Source organism: Podarcis pityusensis (genome assembly GCF_964106645.2).
Source record: "Podarcis pityusensis genome assembly, chromosome: 11".
Classification (NCBI taxonomy): domain Eukaryota; kingdom Metazoa; phylum Chordata; class Lepidosauria; order Squamata; family Lacertidae; genus Podarcis; species Podarcis pityusensis.
The window spans coordinates 60,693,489-60,720,604 of record NC_138036.1 but is presented as its reverse complement, the minus strand read 5'-3'; the positions used below and the strand labels follow the sequence as shown (position 1 = coordinate 60,720,604).

The 27,116-nt window shown below is 44.0% G+C and overlaps 1 protein-coding gene across 4 annotated transcripts in view; it reads right to left on the bottom strand.

Annotated features, from left to right (window-relative positions):
• Nucleotides 1-8,055: 8,055 nt before the first annotated feature.
• TRPM6 (transient receptor potential cation channel subfamily M member 6) overlaps nt 8,056-27,116 on the bottom strand; it is an 80,346-nt gene continuing 61,285 nt past the window's right edge. For all 4 annotated transcript variants that reach the window (XM_080972202.1, XM_080972201.1, XM_080972200.1 and 1 more), the window contains 7 exons: nt 26,906-26,971; nt 26,331-26,617; nt 25,479-25,561; nt 22,544-22,749; nt 18,995-19,046; nt 9,881-9,987; nt 8,056-8,456 (listed from right to left, as the gene is read on the bottom strand). In XM_080972202.1, coding sequence (XP_080828328.1) covers nt 8,320-8,456; nt 9,881-9,987; nt 18,995-19,046; nt 22,544-22,749; nt 25,479-25,561; nt 26,331-26,617; nt 26,906-26,971 — 938 coding nt within the window. In that variant the 3' untranslated portion in view covers nt 8,056-8,319. The remainder of the gene's footprint in view (nt 8,457-9,880; nt 9,988-18,994; nt 19,047-22,543; nt 22,750-25,478; nt 25,562-26,330; nt 26,618-26,905; nt 26,972-27,116) is intronic.

Below are 27,116 nucleotides of genomic sequence, written 5' to 3'. Positions count from 1 at the left end.
CCCTCCTCAGGCTGATTCCACCTGGCCTAGGGGGCGGGGCCCAGACTCACCTTGGCCACAGCTTTAAGAGGCCTCACTGAGGCACTGGGACATCGCTGCTGTTGCACCGTGAGTGTTGGGGAAGGCCCTCCTCAGTCTGATTCCACCTGGCCTATCGATCCCCGGCATTGAATGTGTTGGCCTAGTGTGGGGCTCTGAGGTGAGCTTGGCTGTCTGGCTGGTGTACCGGCCACCTAGCGCACCAGCAGCCACCCTGTCAGGCCTGCTGGAGGCGGTGGCCGGCTGGGCCTTGGAGTTCCCTAACCTACTGGTATTGGGGGACTTCAACATCCATGCTGATGCCACTCCATCCTCACAGGCTCTGGACCTGGTGTCTTCCATGGCAACACTAGGGCTCTCCCAGTTTGTTTCAGGCCCCACACATCAAGCAGGCCACACGCTGGATTTGATCTTTGGCGTAGGTATAGATGTGATCATGTCTCCTTCAATTAAGGTGCCATGGTCTGATCACTACGCTCTGAAAGCCAGGATTGACTTTCCACCCCCACCCTGCTTAGGTGGCGAGCCGATTTGGGCTCGCCCGCAGAGGCTGATGGACCCTGATAGATTCCGCCAAGCCTTGCGGGACCTTGCTCCCCCTGGCGACTCATTGACTGAGCTTGTTGAGGGCTGGAATATCCAGCTCCTGGCAGCCATAGATGAGATCGCACCTAAGCGCCCTCTGCGACTCCGCAGAAACCGGGCTCCCTGGTTTACCGAGGAGCTTCGGAAAATGAAGCGGGACCTCAGACGGCTAGAGCGAGGATGGCGGGGTGCCCGTGACGGAGCCTCAAGAACATCTTATAGGGCTTTTATGAAAACCTATGAGATGGCGGTGAAGGCCGCTAAGAAGTCTTACTTCTCGGCCTCCATTGCATCCGCTAGCTCTCGCCCGGCGCAATTATTTAGTATAATTAGGTCTTTAACGTCCCTTGAAGAACAGCCAAATTTAAATAACAATTTGACACACAGCTGTGAGGCATTTGCGAGCTTTTTTGCGGAGAAGGTCCTGTTGCTCCGCCATGACCTCCCTGCCAATTTGGATACAATAAAGGAACTGGAGGCCCCTCGACTGTCCTCGGGTCCAGTATTGGACCACTTTGACCGGATATCCCCAGCCGATGTGGACAGACTCCTCCGAGCTGGAAAGCCCACACCTGTCCTCTTGACCCGTGCCCGTCTTGGCTGATTAGAGCGTGTCCAGACGAGGTGCGGGCCCCCCTGGGAGATATCATCAATTTGTCCCTTGGCACCGGGATATTTCCAGGGGAATTGAAGGAGGCAGTGGTGCGCCCGCTCTTAAAGAAAACATCATTAGATCCCTTAGATCTATCCAATTACCGCCCGGTTTCGAATCTTCCATTCCTGGGTAAGGTGATTGAGAGAGCGGTTGCTGAACAGCTTGGTAGGTTTCTGGATGAAACATCGGCTCTGGATCCATTCCAGTCCGGCTTCCACGCTGGTCATGGGACCGAGACGGCTCTGGTCGCCCTAACAGATGATCTCCGCAGGCAGCTGGATCGAGGCGGGTCGGGGCTGCTGATTCTTCTAGACCTGTCAGCAGCCTTCGACATGGTCGATCACAAACTCCTGGACCACCGCCTTGCCAACGTAGGGATCCAGGGCACAGTCCTTCAATGGCTGCGCTGGTTTCTCTCTGGTCGGGGACAGAGGGTGGCGCTTGGGGGGGAATTGTCATCGCGCCACTCCTTGGTGTATGGAGTGCCTCAGGGTGCGATACTCTCCCCGATGCTTTTTAACATCTTTATGCGCCCACTCGCCCAGCTTGTCCGGAGTTTTGGGCTGGGTTGCCATCAGTATGCCGATGACACCCAACTCTATCTGTTGATGGATGGCCATCCTGACTCGGCCCCAGACACACTGACCAGATGTTTGGAAGCTGTGGCTGGATGGTTATGTGGAAGCCGGTTGAAGTTAAATCCTTTGAAGACAGAGGTCCTCTGGCTGGGACGGTACGATATGGGATTGAGGGGGCAACTCCCATCTCTTGCGGGGGTGCAATTAGTGCCAGCACCGTCCGTTAAGAGTTTGGGTGTAATCTTCGATACCTCCCTCTCTATGGAGGCGCAGATTACAGCTATAACAAAGGCGGCATTTTTTCATCTCCGCCAAGCTAAGCAGTTGGCCCCTTATCTCTCTCGCCCTGACCTAGCCACTGTGATCCACGCGACGGTCACCTCCAGACTGGATTATTGTAACTCGCTCTACGTGGGGCTGCCCTTGAGACTGACCCAGAAACTCCAGCGGGTGCAGAATGCAGCGGCAAGACTCCTTATGGGGTCTTCGCTGCGAGATCACATTCATCCGGTACTATACCAGCTGCACTGGCTCCCGGTGGAGTACAGGATCAGGTTTAAGGTGCTGGTTTTAACCTTTAAAGCCCTATACGGCCTAGGACCCTCGTACCTACAGGACCGCCTCTCCTGGTATGCCCCACAGAGGAACCTACGGTCTGCAAATAAAAACATCCTGAAGGTCCCAGGCCACAGAGAGGTTAGGCTGGCCTCAACTAGAGCCAGGGCTTTCTCGGCTGCGGCTCCAATCTGGTGGAACGCTCTGTCACAAGAGACTAGGGCCCTGCGGGACCTGACATCTTTCCGCAAGGCCTGCAAGACAGAGTTGTTCCACCAGGCCTTTGGTCAGGGCACAGCCTGACTCCCTCCTCTGGCAACCTGCACAGAACTTTGCTTAACGGTTGCCATTAATTTGATTTTAATTAATTTTTATAATGAAATGTTTTAGAATGTTGGATTATTTGATTGTTTGATTATTTGTTTGTTGTTGGCCGCCCTGAGCCTGGCTTTGGCTGGGGAGGGCGGATATAAATAAAATTTATTATTATTATTATTATTATTATTATTTCATTACCAGTGTCCAGTCAAATGTATGTAGAAGAAGGGACACCATGTTGTCCTTCACTTCACACAGCAAAATGTCTTGGGCTGGCCTTGCAATATATTTGGGGTGTCCAGTCAAAATTATAAGGGTAGCAGCACATTGGAGTAGCTCAGAGACGTTGTGGTTGGAGGGGGGAGGGTTCATCACAAAGGCGAGAGAGAGAGAGAGAGAGAGAGAGAGAGAGAGAGAGAGAGAGACTCTCAAAGTCCCCTTTTCTCTCCTTGCTGCCAGTTCTATGGAGCAGGCTGACAAGCCTGATGGGAACCAGCACCAAGCGTATCCCGTTATATACCTGGGAAATAGGTGGTTTCAGCATTCCTGCTTAAATCCTTCAAACAAAGGACATTTAAAAATTCATTCTGTTCAGGCACCCCAGTCCTGATCTGTTTCTTCTAGGTTTTTGTGTATGCAATTTACTTTTTAAAATTTCTATAAGGGTTGTCATATTTCCACACAACCTGTTCTTGGGGAACACTCATTTATTTCTGTATGCTTGGGGGGGGGGGGGAGAGATGCAAACGCAATTAATGTCAAGTAGGCAAAGTAATGGCTCCCTCTTTTTTTCTTTTCCAGCACAACCATTACACACTGTTCAAATATTGAATAAAAAAATACTTTTGTTCTTTGTTTGAGGCTTTTCTTCCCTGTGAGGGCTCCTTTAAATTAGGGGATTGAAATGAATTCAGGAGAGAACCAGTAAAGCAGAGAAAATATAAAAAAAAGCCCTTAAGGCAATAACAAATGTTTGAAAAGAGAAAAGTGCTGACAGTCACCAACGAAAAGGTTTCTTTTTCTATAATACAGGGGGGCTTTAAAAAATAATTATTGATGACCCTGTTATCTTGGAAGTGTCTTGATTTTGTCCTTTAAAAATATATAAAGAAAAAAACAACAAACAGAACAGATTTCCTGTTGAAATTAGCATTCATTTCAGTTGATATAGTGGATGTTTTCCCCCATTAAGACAATAGAGAAATACAAGTTTTCTTTCCAAGCCAAACATGAGAGATGTTTAGGACTTTCCCCCTCACAGTTTATGAGGCAGGATCATGCACTGGCTTACTAGCCCTCAGCTCCAAGTGTTAAATGTAAATATGGTTTGTAGATGTGTATATTTCTATGTGTTTTAGTCCATCCTCCCATTCTGTTTGGAACACCCATGGAGGATTTATACCTGCCTCCCACCATTATGCATACATCAAGAGTATGGAAGAAGAGTAAATGTGGACAGTGCTATTTAGTGCTGCACATACTGCAATTTGTTTACCCATTCAACAAAACGTAATAAAAGCTATTATGTGTATGGTTCTGTTTTAAAAGAATAACTTATACTCCCTTGCCGCCTTGGCCAGCTCTACCATTAGGCTGAGTGAGGCAGCCATCTCAGGCAGCAAATGCTGGGGTGGGGAAGGCAAGGTTTTGCAAGGCCTTGTGGTGTGCGACACACAGCCTGTGTCCCCTAAGCGATCCTGCTGTCCTCATGTTGCTAGTACAGTCGTACCGGGGAAACTGAACAGAATCTGCTCCAGAAGTCCGTTTGACTTCCAAAACGTTCAACTTCCAAAGTGCGGCTTTTGATTGGCTGCAGGAAGCTCCTGCAGCCAATTGGAAGCAGCAGAAGTCCCATCAGATGTTCAGCTTCCGGAAAAAACAATCGAAAACCAGAACACTCACTTCTGGTTTTCGATCATTCGGGAGCCAAAACGTTCAACTCCCAAGGCATTCGGGAGCCGAGGTACGACTCTAATGAAGCAGGATTCAGCTGACCATCCACTCAGCTTCTGCATGTAGAATGGGGCTGGTAGTGAAAGCAAACAGCCGTCTTGGCCTTTTCCTCAGGCAGCAAAATTTCACGACCAACCCTGAATACGTGTGTGGCGTTTGCCCCTAGGATGCATCAAGGAAAGAGTTAAAAATGGGTGTGATGTGATTGGCCAGTGAGAATGCGAGGGGGGAGTAAAAGATAGAGTGGGAGGTTTTGAAAAGACAGTTGAGGTCTGGGAGTTGGGAGTTGAGTTTTGTCAGTTGGGAGTTGAGGCTTGGGTGTTGGAGAAGGAATACGCAGTGGGTTGGTTGAGTTGTATTGTGAGAGAGTGAGTGGAATTGTTAGGGAGTTAGATAGATAGTTGGGAATAATTCAGTTTGAAGTTGTAGGAACTAAGATTTAAGAAACTGACAAGAGAAAAATAAACCGAAACCATACGCTTGTTCCTGCACTTAAAAATAAACTTGATTATTTGTTTATGTTAACAACTGTCTGGACTCCGTGTGTCCCCGTGAGAAGCAGGATGGTGGCAGCGAAGAAAGCAACCGCAGTGGTGGCACAGGGTCAGTAGACTGTGAAACGTCCGGGGGCCCTGTGTGATCGCCACAACGTGCATTTTATCTCCTGCACCTCAGTGACAGCACATATGCTTTGCTTCAGAATGCCCACATTCAATCCTGGCATCTTTAGCTGGGACTGGGAAGGACCTCTCTCAGAAACCTTGCAAAGATTATGTCAGTTGCTGAAGGGCAACAATGCATACTGTACACTTACAGAGTCCTTACACTCAATTTCATGCTGCTGCATGTCAGATTTCAGTTTGCATGCTGTTTTTATCTTGTTTTAAATATTGTCACTTTCTGGAACCATCTTTTATCCCTGTATTTTTTAAAAAAAGTCAGTCACATATTCATGTATTTATTCTATCCACATTTGTTATGCAAAACGGCACTGATTGTTCATGTCTCAGTCACGAGCTCAAAACCCAACACGTTTATTTGGATTGTTATTATAGTCCAAGACATTGTGAAGAGGATCCGTAAAATGGCACTTGGGCAAATCCACCTTGCAAATGCCATGTGAGAAGTGTACAAAATAGGATCCCCTCATTAACGATGGAGCAGAGCTCTTATAATATTCATTTTACATGTTACATTTCCCAAGGGATTTGATGTTTAGAAGAAGTTTCCATTGGAGGACAGAGAATTAGAATGTTGTGGTAGACTTGTAATAATGTATTTATTTATAAATATACAGACTGATCAGGCTTCATGAATGTGCAGAAGCAAGTACACAGACAGATGGTGCTAGTTCCAGTGAAATGTTAACCTCAAGAAATGTTTTTCTCAATTATTTTGCCAGTTATCCTAGAGCCGGGGTGGGGGAAGATTCCAGTCCCCACTGCAATTCTCATTTCAGACACTTGGCCCATTAATAGTTAACAATTAACAATTGCCCATTACTAGTAGTAAGCCCAATGGAAGAGTTATTTCTGTACCAGGGCCAGTGCTGCCCTTAGGCAGCTAGACATCTGCTTAGGGCACAGACCTCAGAAAGGGACAGTACTAACTAACTATGCATCAGACTTAGGCACAGCTGCTAAGCCATAAAGCAAAACAAGATGGGACAGTCGAATTGATGCTTTGAAACCACTGAGATATCATCTTGGTAGTATATTTGATGCTTTAATGACAAAACATTTTCTTTTGGATTTGAGAACGATAATCAAAAATTGTTGCAATTTAAAATAAATTTAGCGCTTTCAAGTTTTGTGCTTTTCATTTTTTTCTACAATTTTTAAAACTTGACATTAGCGCAAAAATATATTTTGGGGTGCAAATAGCCTTTCCTGGGGCGCAATGTAGCAGTGGTTGCAACACAGTGAGAATTTTGGCAGAAACCCTTCTCTACTACTATTATACCCAGTGAGAAACTGCATTGCCTGGCCCTGCAGGGGCAGGCTGAGGTTTGTCTCAGGAGCCAGAAACTGGGGGCCACCAGCCCTGGGGCATCTAAGTTAGCCTACTGCCCACCGGTAATGTGTAGGGTGTTGTCTCCTCATCAGTACTGAAGCAAGATTTAGCTGCATATCTGATTGTCTTTGCCTCAATGTGTGGATTGTGGGTGATTACACTCTGTTTCAGAGTACTGATACTGTGGTACCTTGCGTTAAGTACTTAATTCGTTCTGGAGGTCCGTTTTTAACCTGAAACTGTTCTTAACCTGAAGCACCACTTTAGCTAATGGGGTCTCCCGCTGCCGCCGCCGCACAATTTCTGTTCTCATCCTGAAGCAAAGTTCTTAACCTGAAGCACTATTTCTGGGTTAGCGGAGTCTGTAACCTGAAGCGTATGTAACCTGAAGCATATGTAACCCGAGGTACCACTGTACATCTTAAATTGTGAGGTGTGGAAGCATTCTACAAAAAGCAGCTGTGATGAGGAACCCTAAGATAATAGATCCCTAAGATAGTAACTCTCTCCTATGAGATTTACTTGCTGTACTGCTAACAGGTTTGTGGTCATCCTTATTCTTCCTTTAAAGTGAAGTGCAATTTGTATTGTGATGAATATAGAGAAATTGGCTTGTATTCTGCAACACAATATTATTGCTTCCACGCTTGATAGTGACCAGTGCTTTTTTTCTAGAAAAATAGGTGCCAGTACTGTATGAGTATGAGAGAGAGAGAGAGAGAGAGAGAGAGAGAGAGAGAGAGAGAGAGAGAGAGAGAGATATGCCGGTACTGCATCCTTTCCAGCTCAGCTTTTCATTTCCAGCTCCCTTATTCATTCTGTCCCATTCAAGTGAAGCTCCATCCCAAAGTGTTTGTGTCCTTATAAAATGTTGGAGGAAGAAAGCACCTGGTAAGCACAGCCCTGCTTGAGAAATATTCAGAGGAAGGAGGTCAGACCATTTGCAGAAGAGGTAATCCTCACAGGGGGTTCATAGGCATAGCATAGAAAGTAGATGAGAAATTCCTGACCATGGGAATTTCTGGTGGGAAATGTAAGATATTAAGATATCTTCCCTCAAAGATATCCATAGTTTTGTAGCTACTACTTTACAGTACTCAAGCACAAGGTAGTGCTCACAAAATCTCTCTGTGTGTGCAGCAGAAGTTAGACAGCTGGGGGAACCTGCATGGCTTTGGGGATTTGCAGTGTTTCCACCAGAAATAAAAGTTCTCAGTTGGGGAGGGGAGAGAAAATCAAGCAGTTCCTTCCAGGGAAATTTCCATTTTTCAAATCTCTTCCACTCATTTTCTCATCATTCTCCTCCAAACTGTTATTATCAGCAACATTTCTAAAACATAAATAAATTGAATAAATCTCAACAATTCCATTGACTTTAATGGATAATTTTGGCACAATCTATAAACAGAAGTGCCCTGAAGTCAGTATCTAAAGAGGTTCCATTTTCAATAGGATATTTGTTCACACACTGGCATGCATGTAAATGGCTTTCATTTCCTTGGCGTATAAATGTATGGACAATGGGCATATCTGAGCACCTATTGTTTGTCCCTCGAGGCAAATTCAATAATGGGCATCATTCAGATGCTCAAAAGGCAAGGCCCTGCCTGCCAAGCCCTTACATCACAATCGAGTGCAATATTCCAAAGGCTCATCATCGCTATTGTTAAGAGCCTCATCTCCTGCTGCTGCCATTGCTTCCGTTTCAGCTTCAAAAGCTGGATTGAACCTCCCAGGTGTGTAGTCGTTCCTTTTCAGATCTGTGGAGAAAACAGTGAAAACTCTGATCATAATTCCTTAGCATATACAAAGTGTTAAATCGATCCATTACATGGTAGAGAACAGGAAAGAAACCACATTTATATTATTGTCTTTCCCAAGTCCCACTACACAAGTCCTGGTTTCAAAGAAGTGAAAGGGAAGTGAATTGAATCACTCAGCAAACGTAATAACTTTTCTGCTTTTAAACCTTCTGTGCTTTCTGCTGTGTACCTGGGCTCAAACTGACCCCTCATCAGGCATGGGCTTTATTGTGAACTCCTGATGCGCCCAAGAAACAGAATAAGAGGTAGAGGATTCAGAAGGGCAATAGAGACGAGTGGAGAGTTGGGCTGACCAAGTTGTGGGTAGCAAAGTAATGGGGTAATGGCTGATGGACCAGCTTAAGAAAAAAATAATTTGTAAAATCCTTATGAACATAGATTTATAAGATACCCTGTGGTATCTGTTCAAGAAGTATTTGACATTTGTTTGCAATCATTAACAAATGTCATCTTGTATAAAAATCAACAGATGTTTATGGATTATGCTCAGTGATCACAAAGATAAAAAGTGAGTTGAGTTCTTGGGTTGGTTGCCCCATCTTGCTAAGCAATTACTGCATCTCCATACTTTCCTCTTTTAGACAAAAACCCAGTTTCTCCCAAGCAAACCCGATTGGAAGCTGAGAACAAACCTTGACTTTCTGACTGTGGTTTGTTTGGCCGAAACAACTGCCTGCTGGTTCACACATAATGTGAAGTCAGCCTCTAGTTTGTTCCCTCCCTGCAGGACAAAGTGCTAGGAAGGAGCAGAGAGAGTTGGGAGCTTTTGAGCAGCATGCTCAAGCTTGGTGCACACTGCCTTACGAGACAACTTTAAAATAAACTATGTTTGAATGTGACATGTCAAGCAAGCCATAGTGAGCATATGGAAGTGCAATCACAGCCATTATTATTGCCTTTTCCCATCTCCAAGCATGTGAAAAGTGCTTGCAGGCACAGGGTCTGAGAACTAGGAGATCAGAAGCTAGGAAGAGGCTAGAATTTAGGCAACAGATGAGCATAATTCGCCATCCATCCTAGACTCAGAGACAGCTGTTCTCCAGACTGTTTGTTTCTGTAATGGCCACCATAGCTCCACCATGGTGATATCGGCCTGTGTTGCCCTGATTTGGTGTGTATCACAGGGCGAGATGTAACCTTGGTTAACCTTGCAAAATAATCAACCAGCAGGTGGGTTGGTTGATCCAGGATTCACACTCAGTGCCTACACCATAACTTGTTGACATTTCTAATCAATGAAATCATGGCCTGTTTAAATCCAAAGTGGTTGTACTGTGTTTATTGCAATTTCACCATGCTTTGGCTCCACCACCTTCATGGCGCCTGGAGCTAGCAAAATGCAGAGCTTTTCTATTGCTTACCGGGAAGTCTGAGTTTCCTACAACAAGAGTTGCAGCAATGCTTTGAAATGAAGTTTTTGATTGCTTCTTCTCCAAGGTTTGCTGGTCCAAATACCATCCCTCTAGATCTGGAAAAAACAACAGTACAAATGAATTTTTAGCTCATGTTTTTATCTATTTCCCAAAATACTGCAAAGCAAAGCAGTGGTATGACAGCAGTTTGTTTAAATTAAAAAGCTTCAAAATGAGAGACTTTACTCCCCAGATGCTGCTAGATTGCAAATTCTGGCATCCCTAGGATTAGCTATGCTGGATGGGGAGATGGGAATTGGAGCCCAGCAACATGTGGGGGGGGGGTCACAGGTTCCCCACCCTGATATAGATATATAATGGCTGCTTACCCAGTTACAGGTTGCCGCCTGTCATGGCTGGCTCAGATCTCCCAGGCCGGCTGCTTTTATTGGCAGGCTTTCCCACCATTAAACCAGGGCGGAGGAAGGGGGTGCGGTGGGGGCAGGTCACCTCGGGTGTCACCACTGAGGGGGGTGACAAAATGCTGGGCAGCACTCACTGCAGGGCCTGCAACGCACCCAAGCCACACGTCTCTCCTGGGACTGACACGGTGGCTTGGGTGCCCACAGGCTCCACACTGCCCCAAACAGTCCACCCGCTGCCTCCCCCCCAGCTGTAGGGAGGCTGAGTGGGAGGAGGCAGTCAGAAACCTCGGAGGCACCGCAGAGCATCCTGCCCTGGCTGGCCCTGCCCCAGCGGGCAGCTGGCCCTGTTCTTGGGGCGCAGGGCACACGTGCTGCCCCAGGCACCCTATCAGCTTGCTCCGCCTCTGTTGGTGGCACTGGGCTTAGTCATCTCCAACTAAGCAGTTCTTTATTCTGTCCTTGTTGCAGAATGAGGGGGCTTTCCTTCCAAAGCAACCACAGCAAAGCACACACAACTTTAGTTAGGAAATAAGCACCACCTAACACCAGCCACGTTTGGAACAAGATTGGGATTGTTGGATATTTTCAGTCCCACATTTTATAAGGGAAGGAATGCCCACGAGTATGTTCAGAAAAAGCCTCTGTAGAAGACTGATAAATCTACAAACAAATATTATGAGTCCTTAGCACATGAAGATCAGCGAATCTCAAGAGAGTCATCTACCTGGGAACCAACACAGTGACTGTAGGGAGAGTTGATATTTGGGTGACCAGGAAAGCAACCAATGAGCTGGGAAACCTCTGATTCAAAGATCCCCGTCATCATGAATTTACAAAGTGGCCCTAACTTAAGCAAGAAATTATTTCACAGTACGAGATGTCTCCACACCTCTGCCAGACTGTAATATGGAGATAATACTGGCCTGCCCCCTTAGAGTTTTTATAAAGCTTTTCATTTTTAGAAAAGGTATACTGGACTAGTCAGATCCACCAGTGCTACTGAATAAAGTTGCTGTATTTCAAAGTGGTGTTCAAACCCAATGGAAACAACTAAATATTTGTTTATTTGTGTATTTGTTTATTTCAAATCTTGCTTGCTCATTCCTTTGGAACTGGCAGCTGGGGTGTTTATTTCCACATTTTGCATCCAATCTAAGCTTACATCTAACAAAAAAGTATCTTTTAAAAGTTGCAGAGTCACACTGGTATTTGAACGCATGCTGCCTCCAAGCAGTTGCCAAATATTCCAAACGACCAGGACCCTGGAGTTATGATTGTGTTCTTCCGAGCGTTCAAAGCAAGCTGGATTCTAAACTGCCTCAGAACTCCAAGGAGCAGTTGCTCCAGTGACCAGCTCAGACCAGCTTCACTCTTCTCAGGTCTTCTCTTAGGTCAGACACTGGAAGAGAAAGACCTGAAAAAAGCCCTTGCCCTGGAAAAAAGACTGGTTGAGGAACTGATTTCACGTAGGTGCATATATGCAGCGCTCCTCAGTTCCCCAACATCATATCGGTGTTTTCTGAGATAGGAACAAACTGACTTTTTAAAATTTCCTTTTGCCCTGTCTGAGAGCCACTTGGTAGGCTTTTCACATTGTGTGGGTGTGGGTGTGGGTGTGGGTGTGGGAGAGAGAGAGAGAGAGAGAGAGAGAGAGAGAGAGAGAGAGAGAGGTCTAAAGTCAGAAAGGATTCTCTCCTGAACAGTAGCTGTATTGGTCTGTTGCACCAAACTTTCTTTCAAGGGTAAAATGCATAACTTTGGTGGGATCATGCCTGACATTTTAACAATGGAGAGGGAAGGGAGGGGAGCAGAGAAATGCAGAGGAGTGGACAAGACAAGAGCCCAATTATCTGCATGGAGGGTGTCCATAGAACAAAAGGGGTTGTGCGGTTGTGCAATTTCTTCACCCCTGGGGAAATCTGATTCCTGGCACTTACGATTGCAGGTACAGCAGACTTTTCCATTCCTACGTCTCAAGATGGGAAATGCAGAATTTGCCCTAGAATGATGGCATTGTTTTAGCTGCACATCACTATTTGCTCAAACTTTAGGAGATGTCCATATGATACTGCACCTAAGTATCTAACGGTATCTTTTGTCTGTGTTTTTTCTCCAGCATGCCTTCTATCGCCAGCTTTCCCAGTACCAAAGCAGAAGTTCCACCCCAGGCGCATTATGGCTCCTTCCCAGTCTGGCTGTTGTGCAGGGTATCCTGCGTGCAACTAGGTGCCTTTGTCCTGGCTGTTATGGGCTGCCTAATGAGCATCTGTTCCACATCTGCCAACCTTGAATGGAGAGTGTGGCAGGTAGAGAACATCATGGGCAGCAACCAACAGGGCATTGTGGGCATTGGGATCTGGGGCGCCTGTTCCGTGCGAAGAATTACAATGAAGAAAACTAGCATTATATGCATACCGTTAAACGATGAAGTGTCCCTACCAGGACTTCATGCATTTGGCCTCAGTTGCCAATGTGGTGACCGTTCTTTGTATGGCCTTTGCGCTATATAACATCTTTAAACCAGGAAAACATGACAATTTCATTGCTACGTTCTTTTCAATTGGAGCAATGATGGAGTTGGCAGCAGGTACATGTGTACTTATTTCCATTTCGTGGAATCTTCATTCTATATTAACAAATGAAGGAATTCCGCTTCCTGAGGTTTTGGGAGTGCCTCCCATTCCAACAGAACAAAGTACTGGAATTTCAAAATAATTTGGGTTTATTGCTGCAGCTTCACAGCTTTTAAGTGGAACACTGGTTCTGGGTGAAAAATATTTTTGGAAAATGAGTGAAATAAACACTTCCAAGCAAAAATTTGTAAAGAAGAAAGTGTTACAGACACTGAAAACCCAGAGCTCAGGATGAAATGCAGGCAGTACTACTCTTCTGTGACACTTGAGTGTGAAGAAGCAAAACCCACTATTGGCAGAGATATCAAAGTCATATTAAAACGGAAACCATGCCAGGCTCATTAGGAATATGGCTAAGGAATGGTTCCAGTCCTGTGACTGGCTTTTTTTAAATGGTAGCATGGGACGTTGTGTATATTTATTACCAAATTTGTTGATTTTATCTTTTCTTATGCATACCCGTATTTTTCGCCCTACAGGGCGCACCGGCCCATAGGGTGCACCTAGTTTTTTTTGGGGGGGGGGGATAAAGAAAATTTAAAGAAAATTTTAATTTAAAGAAATTTTAATTTAAATTTAATTTAATTTTAATTTAAAGAAAATTTAAAGAAAAGTTAAAGAAAATTTAAAGAAAAAGAAAAAAAATTCCCCCCCTAGGCACGGGGCTGGGGCGGGGGAAGCCCGAGCTTCCCCTGACCCCAGCCCCCAGAACAGGCTGCTATCCGCAAGCCTTGGGAGCCCAGCGGGAGTTTCCGCAGGTCTCCCCAGGCTTGCGGATATCTGCCCGAAGCCCGGGGCGCGCTTCAGGATAGCTTCCTGAAGCCTGGAGAGCGAGATGGGTCAGTGCGCACCGACCCCTCTGGCTCTCCAGGCTTCAGCGAAAGCCTGCATTCGCCCATAGGATGCACACACATTTCCCCTTCATTTTTGGAGGGGAAAAAGTGCGTCCTATAGGGTGAAAAATACGGTATTCTGTTTGGTTTTTTATTTTTATCTGAGTGCTTCTATATCCCACCCTGGGATGCTTACAACATAGGGTTAACTATAAATGGGGGGGGGGATGAAAAGTATAAAACTGTTATATTTAGATATTTATTTTATGCTATATCTCTTTTAGCAATAAAAAGAATGTTATCTCATCGCACACTTATGCTGGAGTGCTTATTTCGCTGCAGACTCTCCTGTCTATGGTGCTTTTCGAATTTTCTGCATTTCAGAAACACTGCAAATTGCAAAAGGTTCTGGGGCATGCTTCGTGTGTGTGTGTGTGTGTGTGTGTGTGTGTGTGTGTGTGTTTGCAGTCCGTTTTACAGAGAATACTGGCCAAGCCTTTGAGTGCCTGTGTGCTGCTCCCAGCCCTGGCCAGCAAGAACAATGATCAGGGACGCCCGGTTTCAGTGGTCCAGAGAGACCTAGGCCACTTCCAGCTTTAGGCAGAATAAAAAAATTAAAATGAAGGAACACAAAACAAAATAGCGCCACACACCAAAGAAGTGAGATGTAATTAAATATGACGAAATATCTGCAAACAAAAAAGGGAACCAACGTCTTTTACCAAATCATACCTCTCATTTGCTTAGGTTTGCAGCTCTAGGCTGAGAGTGGGTGTAGAAACAAGTTGAGAGAAGAATCAAATACCCCAAAAATTAAGAAGGGACTAAATCTGAGGCCCACTTGGAGGTTGTTTTTTAGGCATCCAGAAGGTTGGGTTCCATTTTTTGCCAAATTGCACCAGGTCTTATTTTATTGCTGCCGTAAATACAATTCTGCTCCTTACAGCTTTCCCACAGTGATTTACAGCTAGGAATGACTTTGACAGAAGACCACGGGTATTTAGGAACAGATTTCCCTGTACAACATGGCAAAATTATTATCTATACAGATGGTGCTCTCTGTGTCTATAATCCATACTGTAAAATAATAATAATACATTACACATTTGTAAAGTCAACAGTTTCATAACGAAATCTTGGACGTAGTAATCTTTGACCTGTGTATCCAGCCTCGGCCACTGCTTTCCTAATAACTCCTGGTGTCATTGTTCTCCATCTCAATCAACTTGCTCACTTCATCCTTTGGTTTCTCAAAATTTGTTCTGGAGTAAGTTATAATGATTACCTGTCAGGGTCACCTGGTCCCTATGCAGGGACGGAGGAAGGGGGCGGTGGGGGTGGGTCACCCCAGGTGTCACCACTGAGGGGGGGGTGACAACATGCCGGGCAGCACTCACCGCAGGGCCTGCAGTGCGCCCAAGCCATGTGTCTCTCCTGGGAGTGATGTGGTGGCTTGGGCGCCTGCAGGCTCCACGCTGCCCAAACGGTCCATCCGCCGCCTCCCCCCAGCTGTAGGGCGGCTGAGTGGGAGGAAGCAGGCAGACTCCTGGGAGGCCCTGCCGAATGTCCTGCCCTGGCTGGCCCCACCCCAGACAACCAATTGGCTTCCACTGCCGCTGCATCTAACCACTTGAACGCTGGACCAATCCAGCCAAGGTGAGTGGGTCTGCAATGTACCTTCTTTCTGTTTCATAGATGCCAACTCTACAGGGATGAGGCATCTTCAGCCCCCCAGTGTCTGTTGGGACAGGGCTAAGCAATGGAGGGACAAAGGAGGCTGAGCCCTTCCTTGCCTGCCCTCCCCCTCCCTCCTACTTTTGTCTGCTGTCCTCTGCCTCCTTGGGAGATGTCGTGCGGCCTGGCTGGAGGCTGCCCCGCAAGCGGGGGGGAATGCCACACGGCCTGGCACAGCCTGGCTGGAGGCTGCTCTGGGCTACGTAGCATCAAGATACACCAAACCAGCACTGAGGAGGTCTGTGACAATTGCGCAACATCACAATGCACATGACATCACATATGCACGCTGCGTGTGTGACATCACACATGCACAACAGACCCCCCCCCCATGCTGAGTGAAACTCAGGGCCTCTGCTCTGCTTCATTGAGAAATAGCAGTTCTCCAACAAAATTTAGAAAATTCAGTAGTGTGACAACCTAGCAGTTACTCAGGGCTATGATTTTTATGAAAACCACCCTCAGATTATGCATATTACATGGAAAATGTACATTACATGCACACATTAGTTTGTGATTACATATTTCTTGTTGTTTCCTGAATAAAAATGAGAACTAACTTAACTAATAAGACCTAAGGCTGATCTTGAGAATAAGGTAAAGGAAAGGTAAAGGACCCCTAGATGGTTAAGTTCAGTCAAAGGTGACTATGGGGTTATGGTGCTCATCTCGCTTCAGGCCAAGGGAGCCGGTGTTTGTCCACAGACAGCTTTCCAGGTCATGTGGCCAGCATGACTAAACTGCTTCTGGCGCAATGGAACACTGTAATGAGTGCCAGAGCACACGGAAACACTGTTTACCTTCCTGCCACAGTGGTACCTATTTATCTACTTGCACTGGTAAGCTTTCAAACTGCTAGGTTGGCAGGAGCTGGGACAGAGCAACAGGAGCTCACCCCTTCGCGTGGATTTGAACCATCAACTTTCTGATTGGCAAGCCCAAGAGGCTCAGTGCACAGGGCCACCCACGTCCCTTGACCTTGAGAATATGCCACACACTGCCTGGTACTGCTAGCATTATTTACTCTGAAATGTATTTTGTTTTCTTCTGTTGCAGCATATGACTCAATTTATTCATATAAATCAACAGGACCTGCTATCAACCAGTATGTATTTGTGTGGTCTGGACCATGTAGTCTGGAATGGAGCTGAAGAAAATGTCTCCTACACAAAACAACAATGAAACCCCTCTCTAGTAGAACCATCTGTTGTGAGAGATATGGGCCTGAACTTGTAGTACAAAACATCAGCACATGTTGTGCTGCTCAGTTACCCTTCTTACTCTCAAGTTTAAGAAAGTATAACCACTAAATTCATTCTATACTTATTTAGAAAAGGGAAGACTACACATGAATTGCACTGTATTTAAAAATGCTCTCCCAGGATAAACAAAGTGTCTCATCTGTTTGATTTATCTACACACGAACTGGACAGACATTTCTTAGGTAAGTAAAGTGCTGGCGACTGAAGATTTCAGATAGTTGCCAGAATACAGTAATAGCGATTCTATGCAACATCCAGAATTACAATAACCACAATAAAAAACACAGAGCAATACATTGCATTTATTTGCATCCCCACTTAATATATTTCTGCAATTTGGCACCTAGGATCAATGCTCATTAAATAGCAGTATTACTTACCCACCATTTTTCTTGAGAACGTAATTAACCCTCTAGATCTCATATAAGAGGATGTACAATAAAATGCTGCCCATAGTTAGTGCATTTTATTTCTATATGTTAAAACAGCAAAGGGGAAAAGCAAATTCTCCCTTGCCTTCTCCGTATATAAGCACTGTCTCCAGAGACAGAGAATTTTGCAAACAAGCAAAACAGGACAAAGAGGTAGAAGGTATTTAAGGTTCAAATCTTTTATAAAATATCTTTTGCTAATATAGGGATATGCAAGCTTTTGAATTCTCTGACCAAAGATTTGGGCACAACCTAGAGAGTCCTTTTGCAACTAGAACTTTTCCCCGGATAAAATATTGTGGGACAAGTCCCAGACTGATTGTAAACTTTCAGAGACACCGTGCATTAAAGAAACTAGCATCTCCGACTGAATTTTTACAAGCAGAGGGGATTGACATGATTACTCCTCTCCATGGATTTACTTAAGTGTAATTACCCAAATGCTTTTCTTAACTGATGCTTTGGGCAATCACTTCAACCCGTATATGGAAAATTACTACCAGGAAAGCTTTCTTACAGAGAAGGGTGGGTGGAGCAGAGAGTATAGGAGGAATGGTAGAATACCTAAGCACAGAACATGGAGCAAAGCCACTATTGTTTTGAATCAGGGATAGTATCATACAGAGACGGCCCTGAGAATGTACAGAGAGCCCTTCCTGCGCAGCTGAATAACCCATGGCATCCTGCACACATAATGGCAGAAGACAGGACTTCCAAGGATATTTAAACATGAATATATTTTCTTTGCAAAACTAAGCACTGGTTGCTTCTATGTCCTTATGTCAGGCTAGTCAGTCACACAAGTAGATTTCCAAAACACCAATGGCGTTGCATCCTTCACTGGCACCTTGGGGGGTGCGTACACACATGCCCCAGGCAGGACCAGGAGCTGGGCACAGAGGGCAAAGAAAACCCACTGTGCCTGCCCAAGCCTCTCTGCCGCTACTGGGCGGGGTGGGACACTGAGGGTCACAGGGCTGGGCTGTGCCCCCTGCCCACCCACACAGGAGGAAGCCCAGCCAGCCAACGCAGCCCTTGGCAAGCAAGTCTAGCTGACGTTTCTTAGTCAGCCTGAGGCAAGATTGTCCCATTTTTGTCAGTCTAGAAACAATTTGGGGCAATAACCTGGAGTTGCTCAACAAATAATCCCTTTAAACTAGTGTCATGGAAGCTCAGATTAGACACCACTTCGTTCTTGGAACTATTCTCAGTTTCACCACTCTAAGAGTTTTGGGGTCCTGTTTTGGCAAGCCTGACCCATGAATGTGAAGACATTCAATACCTAGTTTCAAAACAAAAGGTGTCCATGACTCCTGGAGCTTATAGCTCCACATTCAACTTTTCAAATCTGTCTTGCACTGTCATTCAGTTCAGGAAGATATATGTGAAAGCATTCTAAGGTAAGCAAGGCCTAAGTGATCCTCCAAGACACTGTATATTAAAATTAGCACTTTCAACTGTATTTGCAGTAGAACTGGAAAACCAGGTCTGATAATTCAATATAAATACTACATGCACCCAGCCTGTGGCCAATGTTTTCCAGTAGATAAGCATCTGCATTTGGCACTATATGAAGTTTGTCCAGTGGCCTTTAAGCTTAGTTGCAAGTACAGGGCATCACAGTATTTTATTTGGTCCATTAGAAATATACAAGCATTTAACTGCAATGATAGCAAAAACACAAATAGTGCCCCTGTCAGCAGTGTGACAAATATGCATATGCACATCACAGCTAATATGGAATATTAATTGAATCACATGAAATATGTCACATTTGGTATGATAAAGTGACGCTAGATACTCACCGCTTGTCTTCAGGTTTAATAACGGATGGGTCTGTAAGATTCTCTCCAACCCCTGTAGAAGTCAAATTTATCAAGTATATTAGAAGGAAACTGCATTTTAAAAAATCATTTTTGAGACTGTAGCTTATGCAACCATTTTACAGCTATCTAATCTTCCACTTTATAGGGCAGAAACTGAAAAAACAACATTACAACAAATGTTGCATGCTCATTTCATTTTTGAAGATAATTTTTATTTTATTTTTCAATTTTAATGCACCACTACCACAACAACAACATCAGTCTAAAGTGTTTTGTAGATCCAAATGGACACCTGAAATATATGTGAGCAAGAACTATATATCAATGTCAGGAAAAATTGAGTTCAAGAGATGCCCTTTGGTGTGCATTGAGACTTCTGTGATACTGAAAGAAATAGACCAGTCTCTATAGAGACAGAGGTGGAATCTACACACATATAAAAACTGTTTTGAAAATGCTTTTTTTAAAAGCATTTTTAAAACTACATTGAATTTTCTGTAAGGCTCGCCATCCGTCTAGTGTCACATTGTACATTGCACTTAAAACACACTTTAAAACATTTTATTTGCAGCTGGCTAGCTGAGTGCAGAGCTGCACATGTGCTCTTGGATCTCCATGCACAGACCGCAGCTATTGGATCGGGGTGGGGGGGGGATCTTGTGTGCTCAAACTTAGACTACTGATTAATTCAACTTTGCCATCCTGGATAAAAATAATTACCTGGTTCCTTATAAACCCATCTGTGCATATGAATATTTTGCAGCTGTGTTGTTATCAGATGGAGATGATAGATAGATAGATAGATAGATAGATAGATAGATAGATAGATAGATATATTAATATCAATATATACACATATCTATAGAATCTCCAGTACAAGACTAGGCTTATCTAAGAAGCTAATGACAAACATTTTTCACTGGGCCTACTTCACAATTTGCCTAAATTCCAACCTTCCTAGATTGTGATGGCATAAATTGAAATTGGGTGTAGGTAAAATTGAGGAGAGGTGCAGAAGTGAAATTCCCACTTAATGGCTGACATTTGTGTCCAGCGGTGCTTCTCTTGCTGAGATTCAGATTTTTCAAGAATTCAGTGGCGCAGCTCATAGCCACATGGAGCTCTGTGCATTGTACTGTGGTTCCCATTTTGTGGAACTTCCTTCTAGTTGAGATCAGAGGTCCCTTCACTGTTGAATGTCTGGTGCTTACTGAATACTTCTTCCTCCTCCTCCTCCTCCTCCTCCAGCAGGCTTTTTAATTGAATTCTGATAATATAGTTAGGTGGGTTCCCACGAGGCAAGACACAGCGATAACAGCAAGAACCTTTATTGAACTACATAACTGGGAAACAGGGGCAAAGCAACTGCTTATATACATTCCTGAAAGCCCAGACCACTCCCACTCCCAACATGATTGGCTGTCTAAACTTCCAAGCTGCGAATCACAACTCAGAGTTCAAGGGCCAATGGCAGAGACCCAAATCCTGAAATGTTCTGTGATTGGACATCATGTAGTGAATCAGAACACAGGAGCTCAGAATCCATAGTCCAGACTCAAGCTCAGGCAAAAACACAGACCACTGAATACATAACAATAGTTTTAACTCATTTTTACTATTATTGTGTTGGGTCCCCGGTACACTTCTTAGAGATTACTAGGAACAGTGGCAGATCTTGGGCTCCCAAATTTCAGCAGTGTCCTGTGCAATGCCAAAATTTGGCACCCCTCCACCTCTCGCACTCTGCTGTAAATCATAGTTGTGGCATCCCCAGGAGGCCCCCAGTCTCTGCGCCCAGTGCAGCCGAACTGGTCGTGCTCCCCTAAATCTGTCTTTGCTGGGGTTAAGCAGTCTGCAATTCTTTGAAATAAATATATTAATCTTAAACTTATTACCCACCTTCACCAGCCAGTCCCAGGGCAGGTTACAATATGTAATACTACAGAGCCATGCGGAAAACCACATCATTCTGCACCCCATCCCCACTGACCAAGGCAGCCGTGATTTTCACTCTCTGAACAGCACATTAATTGCTTATTATGCTTTTAGGAGCATGCAACTATATTGTGCTACGGACAAAGGGATGCTTGGAGCACCATGGCCTGAATATGAATTTTAAGAATATCACAATATTGAAATCCAAACCTTTTCTGAAAGCTGAACTGAATATGTCAGAGTTTGTTGTTATCTTTTATTGATATGCACAAACTTCCCCACAAGTCTTCCATGGCTCTGTGCAAAGACCTTCACATGCACTTAAGCTTTCAAAAGAAGCCACCCACACAGCAGTGTAAATCACTTGACTCTTAAATTTTGAATGTGAAGATAACAATAAATGAGGTTAGGGGACTGGAAGGTTTATTTTGTTTGAAAAATGTGTCTCGGTGTAATTCAGGCCTTTTGCACACTGTAAATAAATTAAATCTTTATCTTCCAGTACACATTTCCTTTGACACAATAACAGACAATTATATTGCTACTGCTTTATAGGTGGTTGTTCATCTTTTCAAAACTGTCTACTATTTCCCTTAAAACACCCTAGTCCCAATCCAGCGCCTTGCTTTGCATGTGAAGCTGCTGTTTGAACAGGAGCGTCCCTATTCACTTCTGTGCCTGCGTCTGCACTGGGTGTTTAGTGTGGGATGGGCCTGTGGAATGGACCCTTCTGTTTTATGTAGAGCCCATTTGTGCCCATTTTGCTACCCCCCCCCCAATGCTTCTTGCCCCAATGCTTCTTCCATGTGAGGGTTGTACCCAGTGTCACCCACAGAATAGACCTATGTAGGTCCATCAACTTCAACAGGTTTACTCTAAGCAGAACTTAGTTCACTTCAGGCCTGGCTTTTTTGTGTTAGAAGGACAGAAGAGAGCGCGGTCTTCATAGGTGTGAGTGTGCTTATTCCTTCTGTAGATGAAACTCATTTGTCTTTTTGGAAGTGCTGTTTTCCCACAAGGGCAGTGGTGCCTTGGGCAGGTGAACCAAGCACAGCTCAGCCCACATTTACTGAAACATTTGTGTTGTATAACCCTGCTAATTTTTAAAAAACCAATTGCAGAAGTCAGCAGAGCACAACTGCACATTTCCCTAAAAGAAAGATAGCACTGAGAGGTTATCACTTAAAGGGGCTACATTTCTCTTTAATGCTGCCCTGCCCCTAGCAGCCCTTCATCCATCTCCCTGTGGCTACTGGAAATCTTGCTCTGCCCTACAGCAGACAGAGGAAGAGGATGGCAACCAAATCAGTTTTCAAGCAGTGTAGGAGGCACAATAGTTCCATTATCACTTCCTGTGAGAGAGTTCTTTAAAAAGACCAAGCCATCTAAATGATGAGGTGGCAATCCAAGGGGTGTCAGTAAGGAAACTGAATTGGGCCCCAAACTACTTGTCATAATTTCAACAAAAAGAAACTGTCATCAAAGCATGAAGAGCTTACAGCTGTCTCTAGTCCTTGTTTTCATTTATGTTGTACGTAAGGGTTGAATGGCCTCCCTCAGTTTTACAGCAGGGTATTTTTGGTTCTCACTTACCTTGCAAATCTAACACAAGGAGCTCTCCTCGAGTATACTCATAAGTCCAGTGAGAAAAAGCCAGCATCATTTCTTCCAGCAAATTGCTAGGCGTGATCTCGTCCCCATTGTTGTTATTGTACTTGCGGAATTCTCCAGTCATGTACTTTTCTATTGTAAGCCACTGGTTGGCTGAATGGCAATATATTAAGAAGACTTCCAGGAACCTGAAAGAAGGATATTGTCAGTCAGGAAGTTATCTGAGTGGTGAACATCTTCCCATGAGCCACACCACTATTGCCAAATATGAGGGGGTGGGCAGATTTAGCAGAGCAGGGGCAGCAAATGTTCTTTTGGTGCATTTGATGAAAACAAAAAATAATTTGCATATCTGGCAAATGCCAAAGTGCAGTCACTACCTGTAACTTTGCCTCAGAACAGAGGTCACCCCATCTTGTTTTCTGAAGCTTTGGATGGGTTTCCCATTGACTTAAAGTGGGAAATCAACTAACACCTATATACCTTTTTGTGGCTTTTTGGCAGAATTGGGTTTAATCCTAGAAGCCCTCCCAAGACCCTGAAGTGGTGGCAAAGTCTCAGAGCTTTCCTGCTTTGCCATGAACTTCTAGGCAGTCCTAATATCTCTGAGGTGGAGATTCTTGCCTCAGAATCATCCCTCATCCAAGGCAAATGCACAGCCCTACTATTTAACAAAAACAATAAATTTATATAAATAACATTTTCTTTCAAGTCAAAAGGGAACACATTTGTCTTTAAACTCCTGTGCACAACTAAGTTCCTTTTAATTCCCTTGAGTCATGAAAACACTCCTGTCTAAAAGCTATAACAAAAAGGCAATCACAGCATGATCAAAAGTATCTATTTCTGTACCGGAGCCATCCAGTGAGATAGAAAATAGCAACTTTACTGGTCTAGTTGCAGATCTCCAAACAAGTGTGGTCAAAGTCCTTAAAAATCAGATAGGCTCATCCCTTCTAATAAAAACCAGGTTAAAAACTCTTCTGAAATGGAACACTGGTTTTCACTTTGATAAAGCGTTCAGATTTTTTTATGAGGAAAAGGCCAATATTACTCTTGATACTCTATAAAATTGCTTGTAAAACAAACTGTAAAATTTTATTCTAAGTATTCAGAACCAAGTTATGAGATCTCTCATCAAATAAGTATGGCTAGATGGAGAAATCTGAAATTGAGCTGCACAGGTGGGTGTTTAAATATATTACCTCTACATGGTACAGAAAATTAAAACATAAACTCAAATGGGTTTTCTTTTTCTGCTACAGCTTTGAAACTGAGCTGAGAACTATGAAAAGCTGAAGAGCTGAGATGAGTCTGGCCTTAGCCAGGCCACCGCCTCAATCTAGAGGTGCCGCTTTCTTTCAGAAGCCTTCCCTAGTTCTTCACCAGCTGTCAGTCACCTCCACATAATGAAGGGCCGTTTGGGTCTAGCTGTCCAAAGTTTACTTCTCTTCAGACTGTGCCCTGATCCATCAGTGACCTGGTCTGGCCTGGCCTCTATATTTTATTTCATGGCAGAACGAGTTCTGAGCTCTGATACTCTGATGGATGAATGAATGCTTGCTAGTGAGGGTGGAGGGGTGCTTCCATTTACACTGAAGCCATCCCACATTTAACCACAAGCTATTAGCAAGGTGCTGTCTTCTAAGGACAAATTACATGATTGCGCAGAGCATAAAGCTAGTATCCTACCCTGGTACTTCAGTGTTGAAGCTGACAATTGTATTGATTCTTCTGAAATAAACCAGTGACATGGCACCCCAAAGGTTCTGGTGGTCACCCTCTACAACACATTTTACAAAGACCTTTTCATGAACACAGACAAATTATCATCTAAAGGTCATTGATTGAGAGTTGTCTGACCACCAGCCAAGTTAAAAGTACAGATACAACTGGGGTATGTTAATGATCCCAAAAGCTGGAATAGTACATTTCATGCAAAATGATAGGGTGAAAAAAATGTTTTGCAGGATCACAAGGAAGCTTCTAATTGGACTTTTAAAATATAAAATTCAAGTTTGTAAATAGATTTTGTGGGGTACTCACAAAACTTCCTGATTTGGAGTGCCAGTAGTCATTATGTGCTGGCACACAAGGAACTTTTTTTGTGGGTGCCAAAAACCTCCACCACTGATTATGAGAAAAACTGGGGTATTTTTTCCCTCTCTATGCTCCTTTCTCACACAAAATAGACAGAATGGGTTCTGGTCTATCCGTAGAGTTGCTGAGTTCTAATAACTTTAAACAGAGTTTTGCAGGGTTCCTTTCACCCCAATGAGCTTGGGTCAATGCCTCTATTTCTTTGTGTTCCTCATTCAATCCAAAAGGAGTAGAATTGACCACACAACCTAAGAGGAAAAGCACTGATTGATCACTCGGTTAAGGAGTGAAGCGCCTGAAACAACCATACACCTCATCACACTTGAGGACAACCTGAAACATGGAATTGTAGAAAATTATCCCCAAAAAATTGTGGAATATTCCGTGCTGTTGGAGTGCATTTGACCCTACCTGTCAGTGGAGGGTTAAAGAAGCACATCTCAGCTGCAAGTACTGCTTTGTTTATTACCCAACCCATCAGAAAATTGTGAAAATATCTGTTATGGCAACATAAACAACTTTGACAAAAGTCCATATTCTATTTTAACGCCACTGCTGCTGTTATTTTGTTAGCCACCTTAAGTGCTATTTTATGGTGGAATAGTGCGGCAAAACTGTATGTTACCTTGATAAATAATTCATAAAATAAATATTGGTTTGTTTGTCTAATACTTGTCTTAGTTTTGAACCAGGATTTTGCCTGCCTGGTAAAACTGACTTTCGTCATTGACTGATTATCTGCTTAAGCAAGGCATCTTATACAGAACCTAGATAGGTTTCACCTCTTCCATGTTATGCCTGAAAACAGCTTCCCTACCTTGGGGTGTAGGGAATGGTATGTGGCTTCACTTGATTGAAGGTGTATATCAACTTCTGAGCAGCTCTTTGCTGCTGTATTTCCTAGGAATAACAACAATCCATAGTATTTAGTGTTTTTCAACAACAACAAAAATAGTACAAAAGTCACTACAGCTACATTATTGCAACAGTTCTTACAACAGCTCTTGAAATAAGACAGCCAGTATTATCATCATCCCCATTATTTACACTTTGGGGCAAGATCCTGCAGCTTGCAGGCCACCCAGTAAGTCTTTTTATGGCTGAAGAAAGAGCTGCACTGGGGGCTTCCAGCTGAGAGATCCTACTCCTAACCACTATCTGTGGCTTAGATGGAGAACACAAACATCAGTTATAAACAGTTTTAAGACATAAGATACAGTCTTAACTGTTAAATGCTAAGAATGCCTGACCGTGGTTTGTTTTCTAGCATAAATCAAAGATACAAAGCACCCTATTGTCTGACCTCCTCAGTTCCTACAGCAGATATTAAAACATCCTTGGGGTGCCTTCTATGCAGTGCCCCCCCCCCAAGCAGTGCAGGCAGCTTGCAAACTGGGTTTCATTGACTTTTATAGTTACATTGTCATTTTTTGTTTGTCCCAGCCTAATGTGTCCAATATATTTTATGTGCAATGTTTGAATATAATTTCAACACATTTTCTGGTACAACAGAAGGGGACAGAAATGGCGACATTTCCCATTTATGCCACCAGGGTCCTCCCAGGTAGTCAGGCATTCAACTTCAGGAAAGACTTCTGTTAAATAATTCTTCACAGGGGTTCAACGATCACATGGAGTCAGTATAGATTTCTAGCCAAGTCATACGCACTCTAAGGCAGAGATTGAGCACGGTGCCATCATGGAAGATCTTTTGCCATGACTGAACTACTTCGGGAAGGAAAGATTTCACAATGAAGACTTGACCCAACTTCAGCACTTCATTCTCAGACCAGGTGCAAATGACCTTCATGGCCCTCCTTAGGCCTCCACCCATTTCCTCCCGAGACAACACTTGAATCATGGCCGCTGTCCCATGCTGTGACCAGGTGGACATGCTTTTATCAAGATTCAGTGGGGAACTCTCTTCCAGTCTATAGACGGTCACTTCTTCTCCAGCTAAGACAAAATAAATTGGAAATATTATCTGGAAAGGACACAGTCGCATTGACTTATACAAGTAGAACAGCATACTCTATGTTGAATTTGTTTTCTTAAAACTATTTATATACAAAGCAGTTGTTTCTTGGTACCACAATGAAGAGGTAAGATGTAATATATATTGATGCCGTATGATTTCATCCAGTAATGGTGCACTCCTATGCTTGTCTACTCAGAAGTAAGTCTCCCCAATTTCAGTGGGGCTTACTCCCCTCTTTGTGCATTCATAGAGAAGCTGGTACTCACCAAAGAGCTGGACTGGTGTGAAAGGTATTGTATGAGCCAATCTCATTAAATTGTTCCTTTCGACAGCTGCAAAGAAATAGGGCAGGTAGGTCATACTTGAGCAGTGCATGATTTACTCCTATTTTCTGCCCAGAAACATTTGATGATACTTCTCAACATATGCATGTGGACAAGGCCCTTGGCTCCCAAGCATCAAATCCTCATTATTTCT